The sequence below is a fragment of the Symphalangus syndactylus genome, chromosome 12, assembly GCF_028878055.3.
Source record: "Symphalangus syndactylus isolate Jambi chromosome 12, NHGRI_mSymSyn1-v2.1_pri, whole genome shotgun sequence".
In the NCBI taxonomy this organism is placed as follows: Eukaryota; Metazoa; Chordata; class Mammalia; order Primates; family Hylobatidae; genus Symphalangus; species Symphalangus syndactylus.
The window spans coordinates 65,721,960-65,743,879 of NC_072441.2; the positions used below are offsets into that span (position 1 = coordinate 65,721,960).

General features: G+C 39.4%; 1 protein-coding gene across 3 annotated transcripts in view; it reads left to right on the forward strand.

Moving 5' to 3' along the window:
- The window catches only part of LRIG2 (leucine rich repeats and immunoglobulin like domains 2), a 71,629-nt gene that overhangs the window by 25,731 nt on the left and 23,978 nt on the right, over positions 1-21,920 (forward strand). For 2 of the 3 annotated variants that reach the window (XM_063625729.1, XM_063625730.1), the window contains exons 2-13: positions 986-1,051; positions 2,881-2,955; positions 3,111-3,245; positions 4,109-4,252; positions 4,382-4,525; positions 5,643-5,786; positions 5,990-6,133; positions 9,070-9,150; positions 10,572-10,643; positions 10,781-10,849; positions 17,970-18,133; positions 20,608-20,928. In XM_063625729.1, the coding sequence (XP_063481799.1) occupies positions 986-1,051; positions 2,881-2,955; positions 3,111-3,245; positions 4,109-4,252; positions 4,382-4,525; positions 5,643-5,786; positions 5,990-6,133; positions 9,070-9,150; positions 10,572-10,643; positions 10,781-10,849; positions 17,970-18,133; positions 20,608-20,928 (1,559 nt within the window). Of the gene's footprint in view, positions 1-985; positions 1,052-1,072; positions 1,901-2,880; positions 2,956-3,110; positions 3,246-4,108; positions 4,253-4,381; positions 4,526-5,642; positions 5,787-5,989; positions 6,134-9,069; positions 9,151-10,571; positions 10,644-10,780; positions 10,850-17,969; positions 18,134-20,607; positions 20,929-21,920 lie in introns of those variants that run through there. The other variant, XM_063625731.1, reaches the window with a different exon arrangement.

A 21,920-nucleotide genomic window follows, 5' to 3' on the forward strand; every position in this document is an offset into this window, starting at 1 on the left:
ACCTCAGGTGATCCACCCGCCTTGGCCTCCCAAAGTGCTGGGATTACAGGCATGAGCCACCATGCCTGGCCCCCCCCCCTTTTTTTTTTTAAAGGAAGACCACATCCCTATCAAGGATGTGGTCAACTTCAATTTTAATTTAGAAGCTCACCATTTTGACTTGCGAAATATATCTTCAAATGTATTTATAGTTAAGGCATAATACATAATCACTACAGGGAATAAAGAAACTCTTTAAATACTGCTATGGAATGATCTAAGATGTATTATTGAATGAAAAAAGCAAGGGGCAAAATAATGTGTAAATTGTTGTGTCATTTCTGTGCAAATTTGCTGTACATGCATAAAATATCCACAAGTCTGCACAAGAAATGGCATATTTTCATTTGTTGTTACTGGGAAGGGGAATTGGGTGGCTGGAGACAAAAGTGGGAGACTTTTTACACTTTTTGATTATCGGACCATGTGAATGTATTCCCAAACTCGGAAGCTACACACACATACATAAATACACACACACGTAAAGTAAAATAGCTATTTTGAAATTCAGATACATTTTTATTCATCCTTTATAAACATTCTTGTTTGTCTGTACTACTCAAATTGACATTTAAGAGAACTTTTATTTTTATTTTTTTATTAAAAAATTTTTTTTGGCTGGGTGTGGTGTCTCACGCCTGTATACCCAGCACTTTGGGAGGTAGAGATGGGGTTTCACCAGGTGAGTCTTGAACTCCTGACCTCAGGTGATCCGCCACACCTGGCTAATATTTGTATTTTTAGTAGAGATGGTGTTTGCCAGGTGAGTCTTGAACTCTTGACCTCAGGTGATCCGCCTGCCTCAGCCTCCCCAAGTGCCAGGATTACAGGCATGAGCCACTGTACCTGGCCAAGAGGACTTTTAGTATTTCTATTTAGTTTCTTTTTATTTCTTTAGGTCTACTTTCCAGCACTAAACTAAGAATGATATTTTGTCCTCTTTCAGGGATTTGAGTCATAATCGGTTGTCTGACTGGAACATCAGCTTGAAATTACAAACATTACAGGAAGTGTAAGTTATTTTTATTTATTTAAAGTTATGTTAAATTCCTGAGGGAACTTAATAAATTGTGATTTGTGGGATGTTCATTCCAGAGATGCCATAAAAAAATTGAAGGAAAAAATTAGTTAAATTATTTGAAAACCCACAATGTTTTCTTTGGCTTTGTTATATTATCAGACTGTCTTGGCATTGCGTTGGTGATTTCAAGTTACAGGCTGTGGGGGAAATATTTTACCCTCCCGGGGCTAAAAGTAAGATTTATGCCTCTTCAGAGTAAATATGTTTTGATTTTGGCCAAGTTTTCAGCCAGTGAAACTCTGTTGTATAACCTTTTTAGATGTCTTGACATGTTATCTAAGATTGGGAGCATCATGTCTAAAGTAGATTTATATGAAATAGAGTATTCTTGATATCATATGAGAACGTAATGGTTGACAGAATTAAGTTTTTCTCTTAACTAAAGTTTTTCCTTTAATACTGAGATGTATTATGTAATTTTGGAGGGAGTTTTCTAAGATATTATTAATATTAGTTTTTGCATTGTTACATTCCTAGAGCATTGTTAGATTCCTAGAGGCACAACCATTAAGGTAGATAGGCCTATTTGCCTCTGCACTTAACACCCTCGGAACCCTGAGATTTACTTTCCTTTTTAATTCTTTGCTGACAGGGATAACTTCTTCCTGCTTATTGTTTCTGCATTCTCTCCTTCTGCCCCCAGATTCACTGCTTCTAATGTGTTGTGGATGAGTACACAGTTGACAAGTTTGTTAGCTGAAAGAGTAGGCACGGAGGAAAGGCCTGAAAATGCTTCAGTGGGAAGTGCATGAGCTTTATTGCATGGACTTTGTAACTTTGGTTGGTTTCCTGAAGGTCTTTACTTCTGGTTTCTTTTCTGTGTTCTAGATTGTTGAGGTTGTTCAGTGACTAAAAACCAGGTTAATGAAATGTGATTGTATTAGATTTGCTACTAAAACATTTGAGACAAACTGTTTAAAGGGCTGCTGGGATCAGACGCAACATGTTATGTTATCTGTAAAATTAGTTATAGGTTCCATCTCTGGGTGGGCTGATAAATTTCATCTGTAGTCTCAAGTAACACTCTCTAACATTTGTATAGCTTTAGAAAAAAATATATACATTTGTATGTGTGTGTTTATATATATTTAGAGAAAGAGAGATCTGGATGGACTGATTATGCCTTCTTTGTTTAAGGACTCAAATTAGCTGTCATAAACCCAACTTATTCAAAGAACTTTGCTTGAACTAACAATATTTAATGTGCAAAATACTTTGTAGCCTTTCTGATATTAATATCAATAGTAGATCAACACTATGAAAACACATTTCTTGGCCAGGCATGGTGGCTCACGCCGGTAATCCCAGTACTTTGGGAGGCCAAGATGGGCAGATCACCTGAGGTCAGGAGTTTGAGATCAGCTTGGCCAACATGGTGAAACCTGTCTCTACTAAAAATACAAAATTAGCCGAGCATGGTGGTGCATGCCTGTAATCCCAGATACTCAGGAGACTGAGGCAGGAGAATCACTTGAACCCAGGAGGCAGAGGTTGCAGTGAGCCGAGATTGCACCATTGCACTCCAGCCTGGGCAAAAAGAATGAAACTCTTGTCTCAAAAAGAAGAAAAAAAAAGATAATACATTTCTCATTAAAACCGCTAATTTCTCAATAAATACATTTTAGTCTAACTCATTCTGAGTCATAATTCTTTTTCAAATTTGGCACCTATTCTAAAGAATATGTGTTAGCCAGAAGGTAGAATCCAAGAGGTAATATTTCCCTCACTAAACATTTAAATCTGTTTTTCCTCTTGCCTAGGAAAATGAATTACAATGAACTAACAGAAATCCCGTATTTTGGAGAACCAACATCTAATATTACTCTACTTTCATTGTAAGTTAATAAGTTTTCAGGTTTTTTACTTAAATTATGAAAAGTATACAGTTTTTTTTTTTAAAGCACATATATTGTTGATTCTAATTATTTAACATTTTTGTGGCCTGGGGTGGATCAGTGGCAGCAGCTTCATTATAATCTTTGTTTCACAGAGTCCATAATATAATCCCAGAAATAAATGCACAGGCGCTCCAGTTTTACCCTGCTCTGGAGAGTTTAGACCTCAGCTCAAATATAATATCAGAAATCAAGACGTCTTCATTTCCTCGCATGCAGCTTAAATACCTGTAAGTAACACAGATTAAATTAGATTTACTTTAAAGCACGTTTATTATTCATCAGTACCTATCTTTTCAAAAATATTTGGTTATTTATTGTGCTTTTTTTTTTTTTTTTTGAGACGGAGTCTCGCTCTGTCGCCCAGGCTGGAGTGCAGTGGCGCAATCTCGGCTCACTGCAAGCTCCACCTCCCGGGTTCACGCTGTTCTCCTGCCTCAGCCTCTCCGAGTAGCTGGGACTACAGGCGCCCACCACCATGCCCAGCTAATTTTTTGTATTTTTAGTAGAGACGGGGTTTCACCGTGGTCTCGATCTCCTGACCTCGTGATCCGCCCGCCTCGGCCTCCCAAAGTGCTGGGATTACAAGTGTGAGCCACCGCGCCCGGCCCTTATTGTGCTTTTTGTATGCATATGTGAGACAAACCTAGAGTTGGTGTATTGGGTGGTTGGCTTTGCCCACTCACCCCACAAGCCCCCTAAAGAAAGATCGCACTATTGTCAGAAAATATTGGTAGATATCAAAAGTAATTTTGAGATTCAATTTTGTTTTTTATTTGAACCAAGCTTTCTAAAAGGTAAATAGAGATTTGTTAAACAATGGCTTACCGTATATAATGATAATTAGCATGTGTGCCAGTGTTTTCCAGTTTACAAAGCATATTCACACATGCTGTTTTGTAACAACCTAAATGAAGTAGGTAGCCTCCTAATTTTGTAGATGAAGAAACAGAGCACTTAAATGATTTATAAAGTTGTGGATAGGCATTAAGTGATAGAGCTGGGGCTTAGACATAGATTTTTGGCAGCTTTCTAGTGGTAGAATTTTTATTTCACTAAATTTTTTCTTTTGCTATTATCTTGTTTATTTTAGGAATTTAAGTAATAACAGAATAACCACCTTGGAGGCTGGTTGCTTCGATAATTTATCAAGTTCCTTATTAGTGGTAAAGTTAAACCGTAACCGAATTAGCATGATTCCACCTAAGATCTTCAAGCTGCCTCACCTCCAATTCTTGTGAGTAACGAAATAGATGGATTATAAGAAGATAGTTTTTTCTTACAGGGTCTTTTTCTTTTTAATTTAATTACTGTTAGAGCATTTTAGCAAACCAATTTCCTGACTGTAAAACTATTTTTGTTAAAGGGAACTTAAAAGAAACAGAATTAAAATTGTGGAAGGTCTTACATTCCAAGGGCTTGACTCCTTAAGATCTTTGAAAATGCAGCGGAATGGAATTAGCAAACTTAAGGATGGAGCATTTTTTGGCTTGAATAACATGGAAGAACTGTAAGTACTCGGGACTAGAGGTGATTATTAGGAAAGTAGTCTGTCTGGGACTTTTCAATGTCAAATGGCTAGGGTGGTTGTTCTGATTATAGAGATACATTCATTGATTCCCTGTTCACTGATGTGAAATAAGTGTACATAAAACCTTTGAAGTTTTGTTAGCTAACTGATCAATTTTGAAATAATTCTTACAAGCTTCTCATCTAAAAAGTTTATATTCTTTTTTTTTTTTTTTGAGACGGAGTCTCACTCTGTTGCCCAGGCTGGAGTGCAATGGCGTGATCTCGGCTCCTGCAACCTCTGCCTCCCAAGTTCAAGTGACTCTCCTGTCTCAGCCTCCTGAGTAGCTGGGATTACAGGTGTGCGCCAGCAGGCCCGGCTGATTTTTGTATTTTTAGTAGAGACGGGGTTTCACCATGTTGGTCAGGCTGGTCTTGAACTCCTGACCTCGTGATCCACCCACCTTGGCCTCCCAAAGTGCTGGGATTACAGGCATGAGCCACCGTGCCCGGTCAAAAAGTTTATATTCTTAATGTTTTGGCTAATGAAAATTATCAGAATTTATCCAAACAGGTATACTATACCACTTGGCCTGTTGGATTTGTAGAGCTCCTATTTTAGACAGTCTTACTACCTTCTATCACTAAATCTTTTTTTTTTTTTTTTTTTTTGAGATAGAGTCTTGCTCTGTTGCCAGGCTGGAGTGCAGTGGCGCAATCTCGGCTCACTGCAACCTCTGCCTCATGGGTTCAAGTGATTCTCCTGCCTCAGCCTCCCGAGTAGTTGGGACTACAGGTGTGCGCCGCCGTGCCCAGTTAATTTTTGTATTTTTAGTAGAGACGGGATTTTACCATGTTGGTCAGGATGGTCTCGATCTTTTGACCTTGTGATCCGCCCACCTCAGCATCCCAAAGTGCTGGGATTACAGGCGTGAGCCACTGCGCCCCGCCAAGCACTAAATCTTAAATAAGATATACATTTTTATTGAATAGAATTGGTCAGCTCAGTTGGGTTGAACAAAGGTACATGCTTCTCTGGGAAAAACTTAAGATTTAAAGCTAGTTACTGAACTGCCTTGTTTTGGAACGTATTTTCTTCTCTTTCTCTAATTGTACAGAGAACTGGAACACAACAACCTTACACGAGTGAACAAGGGGTGGTTGTATGGCTTGCGAATGTTACAGCAGCTCTATGTGAGCCAGAATGCTATTGAAAGAATCAGCCCTGATGCATGGGAGTTCTGCCAAAGACTATCCGAACTGTAAGTGTTGGATAGCATTTCACTGGAGGCAGTGAGACTAGAGCAGATTGGAATAAATCATTCCCATGGGCAGCAATGAGATGTAACATCCCTTTTTACTAGAAATTTGTAGAAAACTCTAAATTTACCATGTAGATATAATAAGAATTGTAAGTTGAACCAAATACAATGAATTCCTTACCTTCCACATTTCTTGTTTTCAGTGATTTGTCCTATAACCAGCTGACCCGCCTGGATGAATCTGCCTTTGTGGGTCTGAGCTTATTGGAGAGATTGAATTTAGGAGACAACAGAGTCACTCATATTGCTGATGGCGTATTTAGATTTCTTTCCAATCTTCAGACATTGTAAGTATATCCATTCTCTTTTTTGGTTGTTGTTACTGATTTTTTTAGTACAATAAAGCAAATTAATTAAAACAACTAATCAGTCTGCAAATTATGTATGCTAATATTTTGTGGTTCTTCTGTCCTATGCCTCAGAGCCAGACAGTCTTTTTTTTTTTTTTTTTTTTGAGACAGAGTCTCGCTCTGTTGCCCAGGCTGGAGTTCAGTGGCACAATCTCGGCTCACTGCAAGCTCCGCCTCCCGGGTTCACGCCATTCTCCTGCCTCAGCCTCTCCAAGTAGCTGGGACTACAGGCGCCCGCCACCACGCCCGGCTAATTTTTTATATTTTTAGTAGAGACGGGGTTTCACCGTGGTCTCGATCTCCTGACCTTGTGATCCGCCCGCCTCGGCCTCCCAAAGTGCTGGGATTACAAGCGTGAGCCACTGCGCCCGGCCGCAAGACAGTCTTATTTGTCTCCATCCCCGTAAAAATCCCAAGCCTGTCATAGGCAATTCAGTTTGTAGTTTAATTCTGAGTTAATCCCATAAGCGTCAAAGCATGTCTTATTGTGTTAGTTGCTATGGAATAAAACACAGTTGCTAGTGTCAGGAATGCAGTCATTTTCTTGTTCCTTTGACTTTGACAATACACCAGAGCTACTAGTTCTCATTCAAAAGGATGCAGGATGTGTAGTGGGAACTGCCGTGGTAGGAGACCAGTTCACTGTTACTGGTTTGCTACATGACTTTGGACAGAAGAAACTAATACTTATTATCTGATATGTACCAGGTACTTTCAAATACTAGGATGATACTGCTGTTTTCCATATTAGGAGGCTGAGGTTCAGAGAAATTTAAATAATTTTCTCAAAGTCACATAGCTTGTAAATGTTGGGCCAGAATCAGATCCCAGGTCTGTTTGATGCTAAAGCTCATGTCCATTTTATCATACCACCAGAAGAACAAAATCACTTAGCTTTTCCTGGGCATCATTTTTTTTTTCTCTTTTATACGGTGAAGGAAGGATATAGGATTAGATGGTTGCTAAAAGCAGTTTCCATGCTAAAATTCTGTGGTTCTGTAAGTTATTCAATTTACAGAATATAAGAATGTGTTTTTATGAACTTTATATATTTATATATAAATATATCTAATTTTAGAATATAATTTTATTAAATGAAGAGGTAATTTAATGAAATGTAGTAATCTCAAACACAGAGCAGAATAAAAGAAAACAAAGAGTAATTAGTAGAATTTGTAGATTCTTAAGTTTCCTGAATAGGGGACTTTGTGGTCATTAGGTTTTGAGTTGAAATGGTTCAGAGAAGAGGCAGGTTCCCAACTTGGAGACCTAACCATCAATGAGAGGGAAAGCAAGATAATTTTGTGAAGGGTATATACATGCACAGGTGTGTATTTGATTTTTTTTAACTTCCTTTAGATTTGGCCTTGAAAAATTAAGTGATTGTATTTGTCCTTTTCCTGTATTATCAGAAGTGAAACTGGATCAATGCAATCTCAGAAACTTAGATGTAGCTGTAGCCTTTTGGCAGTTGAAAGGATGGCAAATAGGTTATTTTAGTATACCACTGATTATTACTTTTAGAATTAAAGTTTAGGGAAGTAATAGCACAAGTAAATGGTTGTGTAATGCCACAGAGATAGTTAAGACAGAGTTAGGATCAAATCTGGGGAATTCTGGCTTTAGCCTCATGCTCTTGCCAGGGTAGATACAGTTCCTAATTTGTTGAATGGTTTCTATTTATGCTGTGCTGTGGAGGAGGGGGAAGGTCCTGAAGAGTTGAGCCATTGGTTCTTTCATTATTTATTCCTTAGTAAAATAAAATGAGCTTTATTAGCTTTTCACTTAAAGAAAGCTAAGTGAAAACAGGGATCTCCTCTTTACTGCTAGTCACACAACTCTACATGTCCCTTATAAAGTAGAAAGCTTTGTGCTTTATCATGAGATGACTTAAGGAAGCAAAAGTGATTAAATATTTTTAATTATATGGAAATAATTCTTTTATCGTAACATGATGTGGTACAATTGCATTTCCTCTGAGAATGGAACAGTGAATTTTAGAAGATCCATACTTTCCCTTTGAAAGAAAATCTGATGACACTCTAACACATGGGTTTATCATTTTTGCTTCCCATGGGGCATCTTTAATTGCTCTTGAGCAGTGAAGCTCTGTATTGATATTACTCTTTGTCAGCCATTGTAAGTTCAAGGTCCCAGAGGAAGGCTTGGGTCACCCAGAAATCCCGTTAGTCTGAAATCAGATTTATAAGCCATGTACCCTGCATCTTGAAACCCTCCTGCTCTTTTCAGGACCCTGTCTATAATTTTTAATATGCTAACATAATGAGGGGCTCTTAGCTCGGAAGAGTAATACTTTTAGCAGGTTGCTTTATTTATCAAGGCCAGCTTAATTCTTAGCTTATAAGAATCAGTTCTTACATGTTTATTACAGATATTTCTTTTTTTTTTTTTTTTTTTTTTTGAGACGGAGTCTTGCTCTTTCGCCCAGGCCAGAGTGCAGTGGCGCGATCTCGGCTCACTGCAAGCTCCGCCTCCCAGGTTCACGCCATCCTCCTGCCTCAGCCCCCCAAGTAGCTGGGACTACAGGCACCCGCCACGGCGCCCGGCTAATTTTTTGTATTTTTAGTAGAGACGGGGTTTCACCGTGTTAGCCAGGGTGGTCTTGATCTCCTGACCTCGTGATCCGCCCGCCTCGGCCTCCCAAAGTGCTGGGATTACAGGCGTGAGCCACGGCGCCCGGCCTTATTACAGATATTTCTAAAGAAGCAGAGTTGAGCCTTCATCATAAATAACTGTTAAAGTAAGGATCAGAATTAGCAGGTACACCTTGACATCACCATGCCAGGATGTTGCTCAATGTTGTGATGGTTGTATTGACTAATAGAACCTGTCTTTCTCTGATGTTTTTGTAGAGACTTAAGAAACAATGAAATTTCATGGGCCATAGAAGATGCTAGTGAAGCCTTTGCTGGACTCACAAGTCTCACTAAATTGTATGTGTTATAATATTTATGTATATCTACATAGGCGTGTTTTCAAGAACCGGCTGTAAATATGATTGAATTATGTTTATTTCATATGGCTACAAAGTCTGAGCTTTCTGACACTCTAGGAGCTCTGTGGGGTTTCTTTGTCTGTTTGTTCATTTTTTTGAGACCAAGTTTCACTCTATCCCAGGCTGGGATGCAGTGGCGCGATCTCGGCTCACTACAGCCTCTGCCTCCTAGGTCCCAGTTCAAGCAATTCTCCTGCCTCAGCCTCCTTGGTAGCTTGGATTACAGGCGCGTGCCGCCATGCCTAGCTAATTTTTGTATTTTTAGTAGAGACAGGGTTTCACCATCTTGGCCAGGCTGGTCTTGAACTCCTGATCTCATGATCTGCTTGCCTCAGCCTCCCAAAGTGCTGGGATTATAGGTATGAGCCACTGAACCTGACTGGTTTTTTTCTTTTTTTTTTTTTTTTGAGACAGGGTCTTGCTCTGTCACCCAGGCTGGAGTGCTATGGTGCAATCACAGCTCACGGCAGCCTCAACCTTCTGGGCTCAAGTGATCTCCCACCTTGGCCTCCTAAGGAGCTAGGACTAAAGGTGTGTATCACCATGCCTAGCTAATTAAAAAAATTTTTTTTGTAGAGACAGAGTCTCACTATATTGCCCAGGCTGGTCTTGAACTCCTGGGCTCAAGTGATCCTCCCACCTTGGCCTCCCAAAGTGCTGGGATTATAGGCATGAGCCATCATGCCCAGCTAGTTTTTTTGTTTTTGTGATTTTGTTGTTGTTGTTGTCGGGGCACTTTTTATTGAAAAAGCATTCCTATGGACACTTGAAGAGAAGTTATTTATGGAAGTAGAATTTCTATTCAAGTAAAAGGAATGCATTGAGAAAGTAGAGTAATGTGTTGGTAATCTGTTTAATTTGTAGTTTGTTTAATTGTAGGAGATTTATGAGTAATTTATCTAGCAGAAGTAGAGCATTTTCTCACATAAGATTTTATATCTTTTCCCATGAGAAGAATTTCTCCAAAGGTTCACACTTGTCTGAATTTCTTTGATCTGACAATCTTTTGCTATGAATGGAGACATGAGGAATATAATGAATTTAGCATCTGAAAATTACCAGTTTATCAGTGGTCAAGATGGTTGTTCACCTCATTGAGCTTTAACATCTTGATAGACACTTTTATGCTATGTTTTGCATTGATTAATAAATTTCATAACTTTCTTAAAAATGCACGTTCTCATCAAATTGTACACATTAAATATGTGTAGTTTTTTGTATATCAACTGTACCTCAGTAAAGCTGTTAAGTATATAAAAATGTACGCTAAGCTTATTTTCACTTTTTATAGGTAAATGTTTAATTAATTTAATTTTGTTTAGTGGAGAGCTTTCTTAGAAAGGTCTGTTTATATTTCAGAATCTTACAAGGAAACCAGATTAAGTCAATTACAAAGAAAGCATTCATTGGTCTTGAATCCCTTGAGCATCTGTAAGTATTTTGCATACATTTTGCTTACTCTATAAATAATCTTTGCTATTAGCAGAGGTTTTCATGACCATGTAAAGTGTTTATGTAACTTGATACAGAAATGGTGACTGATAATGTTTCATTTCTCTTTATTTCAGAGATTTGAACAATAATGCTATAATGTCTATCCAAGAAAATGCTTTTTCTCAGACTCATTTGAAAGAACTGTAAGTAACTTGTCTTTTTAAAATCACCAGTTGATCATTGTTCCTGACTGTTGTGCTTAAAGTGTGATGGCAGTGACCCAAGTTATTTCCAAAAGCACACAGTTCAGGCAGGAAAAGAGAAAGTATTAATACTCAGTTATTTAAGTGGCTAGAGGTAATTTTGAAATAGCCAACATTGAAAAGCCCAGAGTGTGTGGCACCAAGACCTTCTGTTTTGCCCATTCTACCAATGCTTATAATTAGGAGACCTCAGTACTGCTCCTTATGCTTTATGTATACCCTACTGTTCCTTTTTGGATTATCAGAAACATGTGTTACCAGTTCTTAACACCTTGTGTGGGTTACAATAAAGGTATTATGTGATTTTGTTTTATAGTTTCCGAGGTGATTTAACAGTTAGTATAATCGTCAGAGAAGATTCTCTAACCTGTTCAAACTACTAAAATGTCAAAATAGACAAGTGTGTGTATCATTTTATACTCTTTTTCATTGATGAGTTTTAAAAATTGCTCTTACTGGTTTCGGGATTTCCCTAGGGGATTGGAGGTTAGTTGGGCATTGGTATTATTTATATATATATATTTTTTTTTGGAGACAGTCTTGCTCTATCCCCCAGGCTGGAGTGCAGTAGTGCGATCTCGGCCCACTGCAACCTCTGCCTCCTGGGTTCAAGCGATTCTCACCTCAGCCTCCCGAGTAGCTGGTATTACAGGCGCCTGCCACCACGCCCAGCTAATTTTTGTATTTTTAGTAGAGACAGGATTTCGCCATGTTGGCCAGCTGGTCTTGAAATTCTGACCTCAGGTGATCTGTCTGCTTCAGCCTCCCAAAGTGCTGGGATTACAGGCGTGAGCCACCGGTCCCGCCTGGTATTATTTTTAAACTCTATTGATTCAAATATGCAGTCAGGGGTAAGAACCACTAGATGATAGAAATTATTTTGCCTTGCCTGAGAAGCTACTCAAAGGATACTCTGTGGAGCAGAACTGGTTGATGAGAAGGTAAGGATAGAAATGCAGAATAAGCCTTTAGAAACTTTTAGAACAATTTGACATTACTGTGACACTTTTGTTGTAGTTTATAAAAGTATTGGTCTGCAGTGGATTGGAAATTTGAAAGACTAGTCCTTACTATGGATAATTTGAGATGCACTGGAAATGTGTGAGTTTTCAAACTGCCTAGGTTCAAATCCTTACTCCGTTCCTTACAACTGTGTGACAATGGGCAAACTGTTAGCCTACAACACAGTTTCTGTTCCCAGAATGGGAATAGCACCTCCCTCAGGGTTATGTGAAGATAAAATGAGACAACTTGTTTACTCAAATATTTATTCATCATCTGCTATGTAGAATACTGTTCTGGATGATGAAAACAGTAGTGCACAAGACAGAGTCTCTGTACTCATAGCATATCACAGTAAATCCTAGTGAGGAAGATAAATAATAGACCAGTAGATATATAATATCTCATCAGGTAACAACTGAAGAAAAATAAAACTAGGTCAAAGGTATGAAGAGTGATGGGGATTGCTATTTTAGATAAAACAGTGAGGGGAAACTCTTTTGATGATACAGCATTTGAACCAGGACCTTAATGAAATGGCAAACCATGTGAACACTGGGTGAATGGCTTCCCAGGCACAAGGACTAGGAAGTAAAATGAGTTTAGAGAGTTAAGCAGAGTAGAATAATTAAATATCTATAATTTTTTTCATATTAATCATCTTATTTCTCATTAGTCGTTCTCTTCATTTGTTCCAGTGTTTTCTTTTTTAATTAATTTATTTTTTTTGAGATGGAATCTCACTCTTGCCCAGGCAGGAGTCCAGTGGCACCATCTCAGCTCACTGCAACCTCTGCCTCCCGGGTTCAAGTGATTCTCCTGCCTCAGCCCCCTGAGTAGCTGGGACTACAGGCGCCCGCTACCACATGCGGTTAATTTTTTTGTATTTTTAGTAGAGATGAGGTTTCACTGTGTTAGCCAGGATGGTCTCGATCTCCTGACCTCATGATCCGCCCGCCTCAGCCTCCCAAAGTGCTGGGATTACAGGCATGGGCCACCGCGCCTGGCCTGTCAAGATATTTTTTTTTTTTTTTTTTACCCCAAACTGCTCTGTTCTAACTTACCTTTTTTGTTGTTCTTGAAAAGCATATCGAATTTACAGTTTTAATAGGTCCAACAATAAAATTATGTTCATATTTTTCTTTTTAAAGAGAGAGTTAGGAGGCAGATCATAATAGACCATGAGGAATTAGGATTTTTGCTTTCTTGGATGCATTAGGAAACTGGAGGGTTTTGAGAAAATGCTCAGCACAGAGCTTGGCACAGAGTAGAAGTTGAGTAATGTTAACAATAAAAACTAAAATTAAAATGTTATGAAAATCATCATTAGTTTTCTGCCAGATTTTTAAAGTAGATATTTTGATCTGTTGAGATATTTTGAGTTATTTCTCATAGGCTTAGTTTAATTATGAGTTGTGACTTACTACAAATTAGTATACTCCGCCCCCCCCTTTTTTTTTTGCCAGTGATAACCTCAGAGCTAACAAGAAAGTTTTAACTCTTACGAGAACTCATTTTAACATAAAATTTAAACAGTAGGTCAAAGCAAATATTGCAGTCTCAATCTTCAGAGGGTCATTTAGTAATTTGGGAGTTGTGACAAAGATTCTTTGCTTAACCAACCCGTAGGCAAGCCCTTAAACCTTCTCCTAGGCCTAGCTGTGTAAAATCCAATTTTAGCACAAACCCTGTAAAACCAGTTTAGCAAGAACTCTTCCACATTGTAGACCATTCCCAGGTGATGTCTGATCACCCTGGCCTGTCTTCAGCAAGAATCCTGTTAGGGTTTAGCCAGAGTCTTCCTTACTCTGGATGTTATTTTTTAGTAATTTCACATCCACTGAATGGGATGAAAGCAAACCCACCTTGCTCCTTGGCTATACTTGCCCTTGCTGTTTCCCTACTGTCTCTCCCTCACTGAGTTGAACCCAGTCTCTCTCCCCAACTGCAACATCACATTGCTGTGGTCCCTATATCTATTGAGATGATCCTGAATAACGTCTACCTTACCATGCTTTAACAAGTATCACTGAGTAATTTTTTATTTAACAGTTATGGTGCTGTGACTCCGATAGGATCAGATTCATCATTGGACCCCCAGACCTCTCACCCAGGACCCCAAGTGTGCACCTTTGAAGCCATTGTCTTCACTCCTGACTGATAGATCGGGGATCCAATGGTGAGTCAGGCTAATGAACCATTGCTCCGGACAAACATCTGTTGAAGCTGGTAAGGAAAGATTTCGATTCTCAAGATTGTGAATATATTCTCTGGAGTTGGGCTAGCAGCCAGACTTCTTTTGAAAGGTACCTCCTGGACTTGAAGGTCTTCTTCCTGGCTCTCTTTCCTGAGTGGGGTTTATTCCCTGACTCCCTGGACTAAAAGTCTTTGGAACTCTGTCAGGCTACTCTGTTCTCTCTAATGGATCCTACTTCTCCCATGGCAATTTCTCTGGCATCTGAATCCCCTCTGTTTGAGCCCCTGCTAACTATATTGCGCCACCACTGGTTCTGTCCACCTCCTCCTTGTTGGACCTTTATTGGCCTGTTTGGGATACTTGAGATCTCCCCAGACCGCATCTTGTAAGCTGTCTTTCTTCCCATTGCTACTGCTCCTTATTCCTCCTCTTACCACCTTTAATGTTCCCGCCAGTTCCCTTGAGCCCTTTGATATGACTCCCTTCAAATTCTTACATCCTCCATCCATCTGTCCACCCATTGCTAGACTTTTTCCTTCCCACTCTGGGCTCTTAGTCACTGGGACTGTAGGCGCCCCGCCCTTCCTGGGGATCTCTCAGGGGACTTGGGGACTCCCAAAAGCAATGACTTGAGGTTGAAAAGGAAAAAGAATAATTGGAAATAGACTAAGTATTTTATCTACACTCAGATGGACTTTGGAGATATCCAGACAGAGCCCCTAGATGTCTCTTCAGCCTCCATAAGATTACAAATCATGGCAAAATAAAAGTCTTTGGTTTTTTTTTTTTTTTGAGATGGAGTCTCCCTCTGTCACGTAGGCTGGAGTGCAGTAGCACGATCTCAGTTCGCTGCAGCCTCTGCCTTCTGGGTTCAAGCAGTTCTCCTGCCTCAGCCTCCTGAATAGCTGGAATTACAGGCGCCCACCACCACACTCAGCTAATTTTTGTATCTTTAGAAAAGAGAAGTGACCTCGTCCAATTTATGTTTTCTTAGGTATAATATAAGCTGGACTCAAAAAGACCTGGGCTCATATCCTAACTCTACTATTTATTTTAGACATGATACTGAATGCCTCCAAAATCTCAGTTTCCATTTCTAGAAAATGGAATTGAAAATGCCTACCTCAGCCGGGCGCAGTGGCTCGTGTCTGTAATCCTAGCACTTTGGGAGGCCGAGGCGGGCAGATCACGAACGAGGTCAGGAGTTCAATACCAGCCTGGCCAATATGGTGAAACTGTCTCTACTAAAAATACAAAAATTAACCAGGCATGGTGGCATGTGCCTGTAATCCCAGCTACTCAGGTGGCTGAGGCAGGAGAATTGCTTGAACCCGGGAGGTGGAGGTTGCGGTGAGCTGAGATCTCACCACTGCACTCCAGCCTGGGTGACAGAGCAAGACTCTGTCTCAAAAAAATAAATAAATAAATAAAGTATTTAGCCCAGTGCCTGGCCACAGACAAAACTTAATTCACAGTAGCTCCCTTCACTTTATTTCTTTTGCTTCTTTCCATTCTTCATATACTAACCAAATCCTGACCACAAGTACTTAACAGAGTATATGGTATTCTCTCAACAAGTGTGTGGATAGATTATACTAAAATATTGCTAGTGGTTGTCTTTGAGTAGTGAGGATTTGGGGGGCTTTCTCTCCCTCTTTGTTTAGTGGTACTTTCTAATTTGCTACTATAATTATATAATTTTAATGGAAAGTATTTTAAAATTTATATGCAACTTTTTCATACACCTCCTATTATTGATGCAAAGCCTTGTGGGGAATACCAAAAAGTATAAAAAGAGATTTTAATAAATGTTGACCTAAAAAGTATTATAAATATGACTTTTAAAGTAACCAAAAGCAACCAACAATTCTCAGTAAAAAAGTTGCATTAGAGCCAGGTGTGGTGGCTCATGCTTGTAATGCCAGATACTCAGAAGGCTCAGGTGGGAGGATCCTCTGAGTCCAGGAGTTAGAGACCAGTCTGGGCAACACAGCGAGTTCCGTCTCAAAACACGGTTGCATTAAAGTTTCTGCAATAGCAGTTTGTTCAAACCAACTGTTAGAGAAAAAATTACTCAATGAAACTTGTTAAAGCATTATAAAAGCATAGTAATCTTTGCCAGTGCCTCTCTTGTTTAATAACAATATAAGTCAACTTTGAACAGTTGAACAATGTAAGTCAATTTTTTTCATTCTTAAAATTGAAACTTTGCCAGGCGTGGTGGCTCACGCCTGTAATCCCAGCACTCTGGGAGGCCAAGGTAGGTGGATCATGAGGTCAAGAGATCAAGACCATCCTGGCCAACATAGTGACACCCCGTCTCTACTAAAAATACAAAAATTAGCGGGGCATGGTTGCACACACCTGTAGTCCCAGCTACTTGGGAGGTTGAGGCAGGAGAATTGCTTGAACCCAGGAGGCGGAGGTTGCAGTGAGCTGAGATTGCGCCACTGCACTCCACCTGGGCAACAGAGCGAGACTCTGTCTCAAAAAAAAAAAAGAGTTAAAATTGAAACTTGTGGAATCAGATCTTAGATACTTTATGCAAAACATTAAACTTGATAAGGATTTGATCATGCACATAAAACAAGTTCTCAAAATAATTTACTTTCCCTGCTTCTAAGTGGATGGGACATTTAAGGGGTCATTGAGAGAAAATACTGATTTTTCAGATATGTTTTACAGGGTTATAAACGACAAATACTTTTTCAGGGCTCTTAGTTTAGATTGCATTACACATTGCATGGTGCTGAAGTGGGTTTTCTTTTTTTTTGTTTTGTTTTTGGGAGACAGTCTCACTCTGTTGCCCAGGCTGATGTGCAGTGGCGTGATCTCGGCTCACTGCAACTTTTGCCTCCCGGGTTCAAGCAGTTCTCCTGCCTCCGCCTCCCAAGTAGCTGGGATTACAGGTGCCCACCACCACACCCAGCTAATTTTTGTATTTTTAGTAGAGACAGGGTTTCGCCATGTTGGCCAGGCTGGTCTCGAACTCCTGACCACAGGTGATCTGCCCGCCTCTGCTTCCCAAAGTGCTAGGATTACAGGTGTGAGCCACTGAGCCTGGCCTAGTGCTGAAGTGTTTTTAGTGTTGATGAAATAATTTGACAATAGTAATATGTTGTCTACAACAAAGATCTCTCAATGCTCCAATATATAGTAAGTGTTTCCGCATACTTTCATGGGAAATATTTAAACCTCAAAAATTTAAAGGAAGGTACAATTAACACCCCTATACCCTTTATCTAGATTCACCAGTTGTTAACTTTTTGCTAAATTTGTTCTATTTCCCTCCCTCCTCCTCTCTCATTTTATCTCTTGCTCTCTCTCCACATACACACAACTATATATATACACATACACACAGTTTTTTTGCTGACCATTTAAAAGTTGCAGCCATGATGACACTTCACCTCTAAATATCTCAGCATGTATTTTTTAAGAACAAGTACATTTTCTAACGAAGACATCACTATTACCACACCCAAAGAAATTAACATTGATAAGATAATATTAACTAATACACAGTCCATACTCAAATTTCCCCAATGTTAAAAAAAGTCCTTTGCAGATGGTTTTTTTCAATCAAGAATCACACATTGCATTTTATTGTAATGATTCTTTAATCATCTTCAAAATAGACCCCTGGCCACCCTTCTTCCCCTCTCTTTTTTTAGTGCCTTTCATGAGGTTGATATATTTAAAGAATTTGGGTGACAGTCTCAATTTGTTTTCTCATGATTAGATTTATGTTAAATGTTTTTGGCAAGAATAATGGATAGGTGTGCGGTAAGGTTTTAATACTGAAGACATTTAGAATGAAAAGGAAAACAAAGGATGCTTTTCCTCTTTTCTTTCCTGCAGGATTCTGAACACAAGCAGTTTGCTCTGTGACTGCCATTTGAAGTGGCTACTTCAATGGTTGGTTGATAATAACTTTCAACAGTCTGTGAATGTAAGCTGTGCACACCCTGAATGGCTAGCAGGACAAAGCATCCTGAATGTGGATCTGAAAGATTTTGTCTGTGGTTTGTATTTTTGTTTTAAAATTTTATATATTACACACTTATAATCTTAACAGAATTAAAAAAATTAAACCAGAATAGTTTTCCACTAGGAATTTTTGTAATCATACAGTTTTAATTGCCATTAAAAATGATCACAGGCATTTTAATGAATGAAGGCTTTTCTCTTTTAGGGGGATTGTTAACCTTAGGTTAGGTATTTGGTAGTCAGATTCCTGAATCAAGCAGTATGGGTTTTTTTATATGAATATTTTTAGTAGATCTTGAAAAGTGCCACCAGGTACTTTCCAAAAAGATAGCACTAGTTTAAAGTTGTCACCAGCAATGTAAGAATATACTGATTCTGTGTGTTTCATATTTTTTATGCGGTTTCATAACATTAAAGTGGCAGAGTTTTGTTTTTTTCCTTGAGGGGAGAGAGATAGTCATAGACAAGTTGTCCTGATTCTAGCACTTACAATTTCAAATATACTTTTTTTTTTTTTTTTTGAGATGGAGTCTTGCTGTGTCACCCAGGCTGGAGTGCAGTGGTGTGATCTTAGCTCACTGCAACCTCTGCCTCCTGAGTTCAAGCGATTCTCCTGTCTCAGCCTCCTGAGTAGCTGGGATTACAGGCGTGTGCCACCATACCCGGCTAATTTTTGTATTTTTAGTAGAGACGGGGTTTTGCCATGTTGGCCAGGCTGGTCTTGAACTCCTGACCTCAGGTGATCTGCCTGCTTCTGCCTCCCAAAGTGCTGGGATTACAGGTGTGAGCCACCGTGCCCAGCCAATTTCAAGTATACTTCTATATTATTCTTTCTCAATTTGGAAAATTTTCCTTTACACTTAAATTTCCTTTAGGCCGGGCACGGTGGCTCACACGTGTAATCCCAGCACTTTGGGAGGCCGAGGCAGGTGGGTCACCTGGGGTCTGGAGTTCGAGACCAGCCTGGCCAGCATGGCGAAACCCCGACTCTACTAAAAATACAACAATTAGCTGGGCATGGTGGCACACGCCTGTTATCCCAGCTTCTCGGGAGGCTGAGGCAGGAGAATCACTTAAACCGAGAGTTGGAGGTTGCAGTGAGGCAAGATTGTGCCACTGCATTCCAGTCTGGGCAACAGAGTGAGACTCTGTCTCAAAAAAAAAATTTTTTTTCTTTAAAGTGGAATGACTGATTCTTAGCTTTACATAGGAGAACTTTTAGATCAGTGTATCTATGTTGCATATCCCTAGTATCTCTGATCATTTGAGTACCTATATATTGCCAAATCTGTTTTCACAGTGTACTTAAAGATGGTTGGAACAGAACACACACTTGGAAGTTCAGGCTCACAAAATACATCCATTGTTTTTTACAAAGTTTAAAGAAGAAAACAGAATCTAGTAAAGGTTAAATTCTGCTGACATTGCCACACACTCCCTTTTTACTTAGTTTTAAATATAGACATACCATATATTTTTTCCTCCCCTTCCACTTACTGCTTTTATGGCACAATGAAATGTTATCCAGTGGAGATACTGGTTAAGAATTTATATACCTGCTTCTCTCAATCAGTCCAATAACATTATTAATTATGAATCCATATTTTATTAGCCAGTCCTAAGCCAATCTTCAGTTGGACATTTGACCTATTTGGATTTTTTCACTACTTCAGGTGAAACCTGTGCACATACAAAATGCTTTCAAATAATTTGTTTTATTAGGTATTCTCTGTGAAATAGAAATCATTCATAATCCCCCCATTTTATATTGGCACAGAAAGGATAATGGTTACATATATACATATATTTTTTGAGACAGAGTCTTGCTCTTTTGCCCAGGCTGGAGTGAAGTGGCGTGATCTTGGCTTACTGCAATCTCTACCCCCCGGGTTCAAGTGATTCTCTTTCCTCAGCTTCTCAAGTAGCTGGGATTACAGGCGGCCGCCACCTCGCCTGGATAATTTTTGTGTTTTTAGAAGCGACGGGGTTTCGCCATGTTGGTCAGGCTGGTCTCGAACTCCTGACCTGAGTTGATCCACCCACTTCGACCTCCGAAAGTGCTAGGATTACAGGCGTGAGCCACTGCACCTGGCCATATACATGTTTATCTATCACATACATATATACAAGGTGTAACAGAAGTAGAACTTGTCTTGAAATCCTAATAAAAGGTTTCTGTTTTTCCCCAATAACTGATAATGCTTGAGAAATACATTCTGAGCACACAGGTGACAGTAAGGGAAAGTGCTGGATCCTGAAGTCAGGAAACCTGAGTTCCAGTCCAGGCTCTGCCACTGACTGACATGTCTTTGAGCAAGTCATTTGAATTTTCTGGGCCTCATTTCCCCCATTAAAACAGGGGAATTGGACTCCAGCTCTGTAGTCTCTTTGAACTTTAATATGCCACTTTGTAAACAGAACACACAATTTTGTAGTATTTGTTTTAAAGTTGAATCTAAAGCAAAAATAAATAACTGACTTGGCTATGGATGCATTTTTTTCCCCTTAGATGATTTTCTCAAGCCACAGATAAGGACACATCCTGAAACCATAATTGCTCTAAGAGGCATGAATGTGACTCTGACGTGCACTGCAGTGAGCAGCAGTGATTCACCCATGTCCACTGTGTGGCGCAAAGACAGTGAAATCCTGTATGACGTGGATATTGAGAATTTTGTTCGTTCTCGGCAGCAAGCTGGAGAAGCTCTGGAATATACTAGTATCTTACATCTTTTCAATGTGAATTTCACAGAGGAAGGAAAATATCAGTGTATTGTTACTAATCACTTTGGTTCTAATTATTCTCAGAAAGCCAAACTGACTGTAAATGGTAAGGAATTATGCTCCTTGTTTTATTTTAGTTTAGAAGGATTTTTCATGTTCAGTTTTGAATTGCTTGAGAGAATTAGGCTAAACCTGACATTTAAGTAGGACTCTTACTCTTATTGTCTTTTGAGTTGTGATAACTTATCAGGTGGGTGGGATTTTTGGATTAGTCAGTCTGCCCACTTATGGTCTCTAATTGGTCTTTGGTTGAAGGGTAAATGCTGTGGTCCTAGGAAATGTGCTACTTTCACTGCTGTTTATGCTTTTGAAGACATTCTTATGAAATTCTCAGTTTTCATTCCAGAACCATAAATCTCTCTTGATAACTATGAAATTTATTCTTGATGGGCCTTCTAATAACTGGGAATATTTAGGACATTATTGGGTCTAATGGTCATTATCATTGTCTAAATGTAGTTACACAGGATCATTTGTGTGTGTGTGTGTGTATTTTTATTTATTTTAATTTCTCTTGTTTTTTTTTTTTTGAGATGGAGTCTCACTCTGTCGCCCAGGATGGAGTGCAGTGGCATGATCTCGGCTCACTGCAACTTCCGCCTCCCAGGTTCAAGTGATTCTCCTGTCTCCTGTAATTTGAGTAGCTGGAATTACAGATGTGTGCCACCAGGCCCATCTAATTTTTGTATTTTTAGTAGAGACGAGGTTTCACCATTTTGGCCAGGTTGGTCTCAAACTCCTGAGTGCAAGTGATCCGCCTGCCTCGGCCTCCCAAAGTATTGGGATTACAGTCATGAACCACTGCACCCAGCCTTATTTCAGTACCTTTTGGGGTACAAGTGAGTTTTTTTTCCCATGGATGAATTATAGTGGTGCATTCTGAGAATTTAGTGCACCCATCACCGAGTAGCGTACATAGTATCTAATGTGTAGTTTTTTATCCCCAGCCCCCGCTCACCCTCTCCATTCTGAATCTCTAAAGTCCATGATACCACTCTGTATGCCTTTGTGTACTCATACTTAGCTCCCACTTATAAG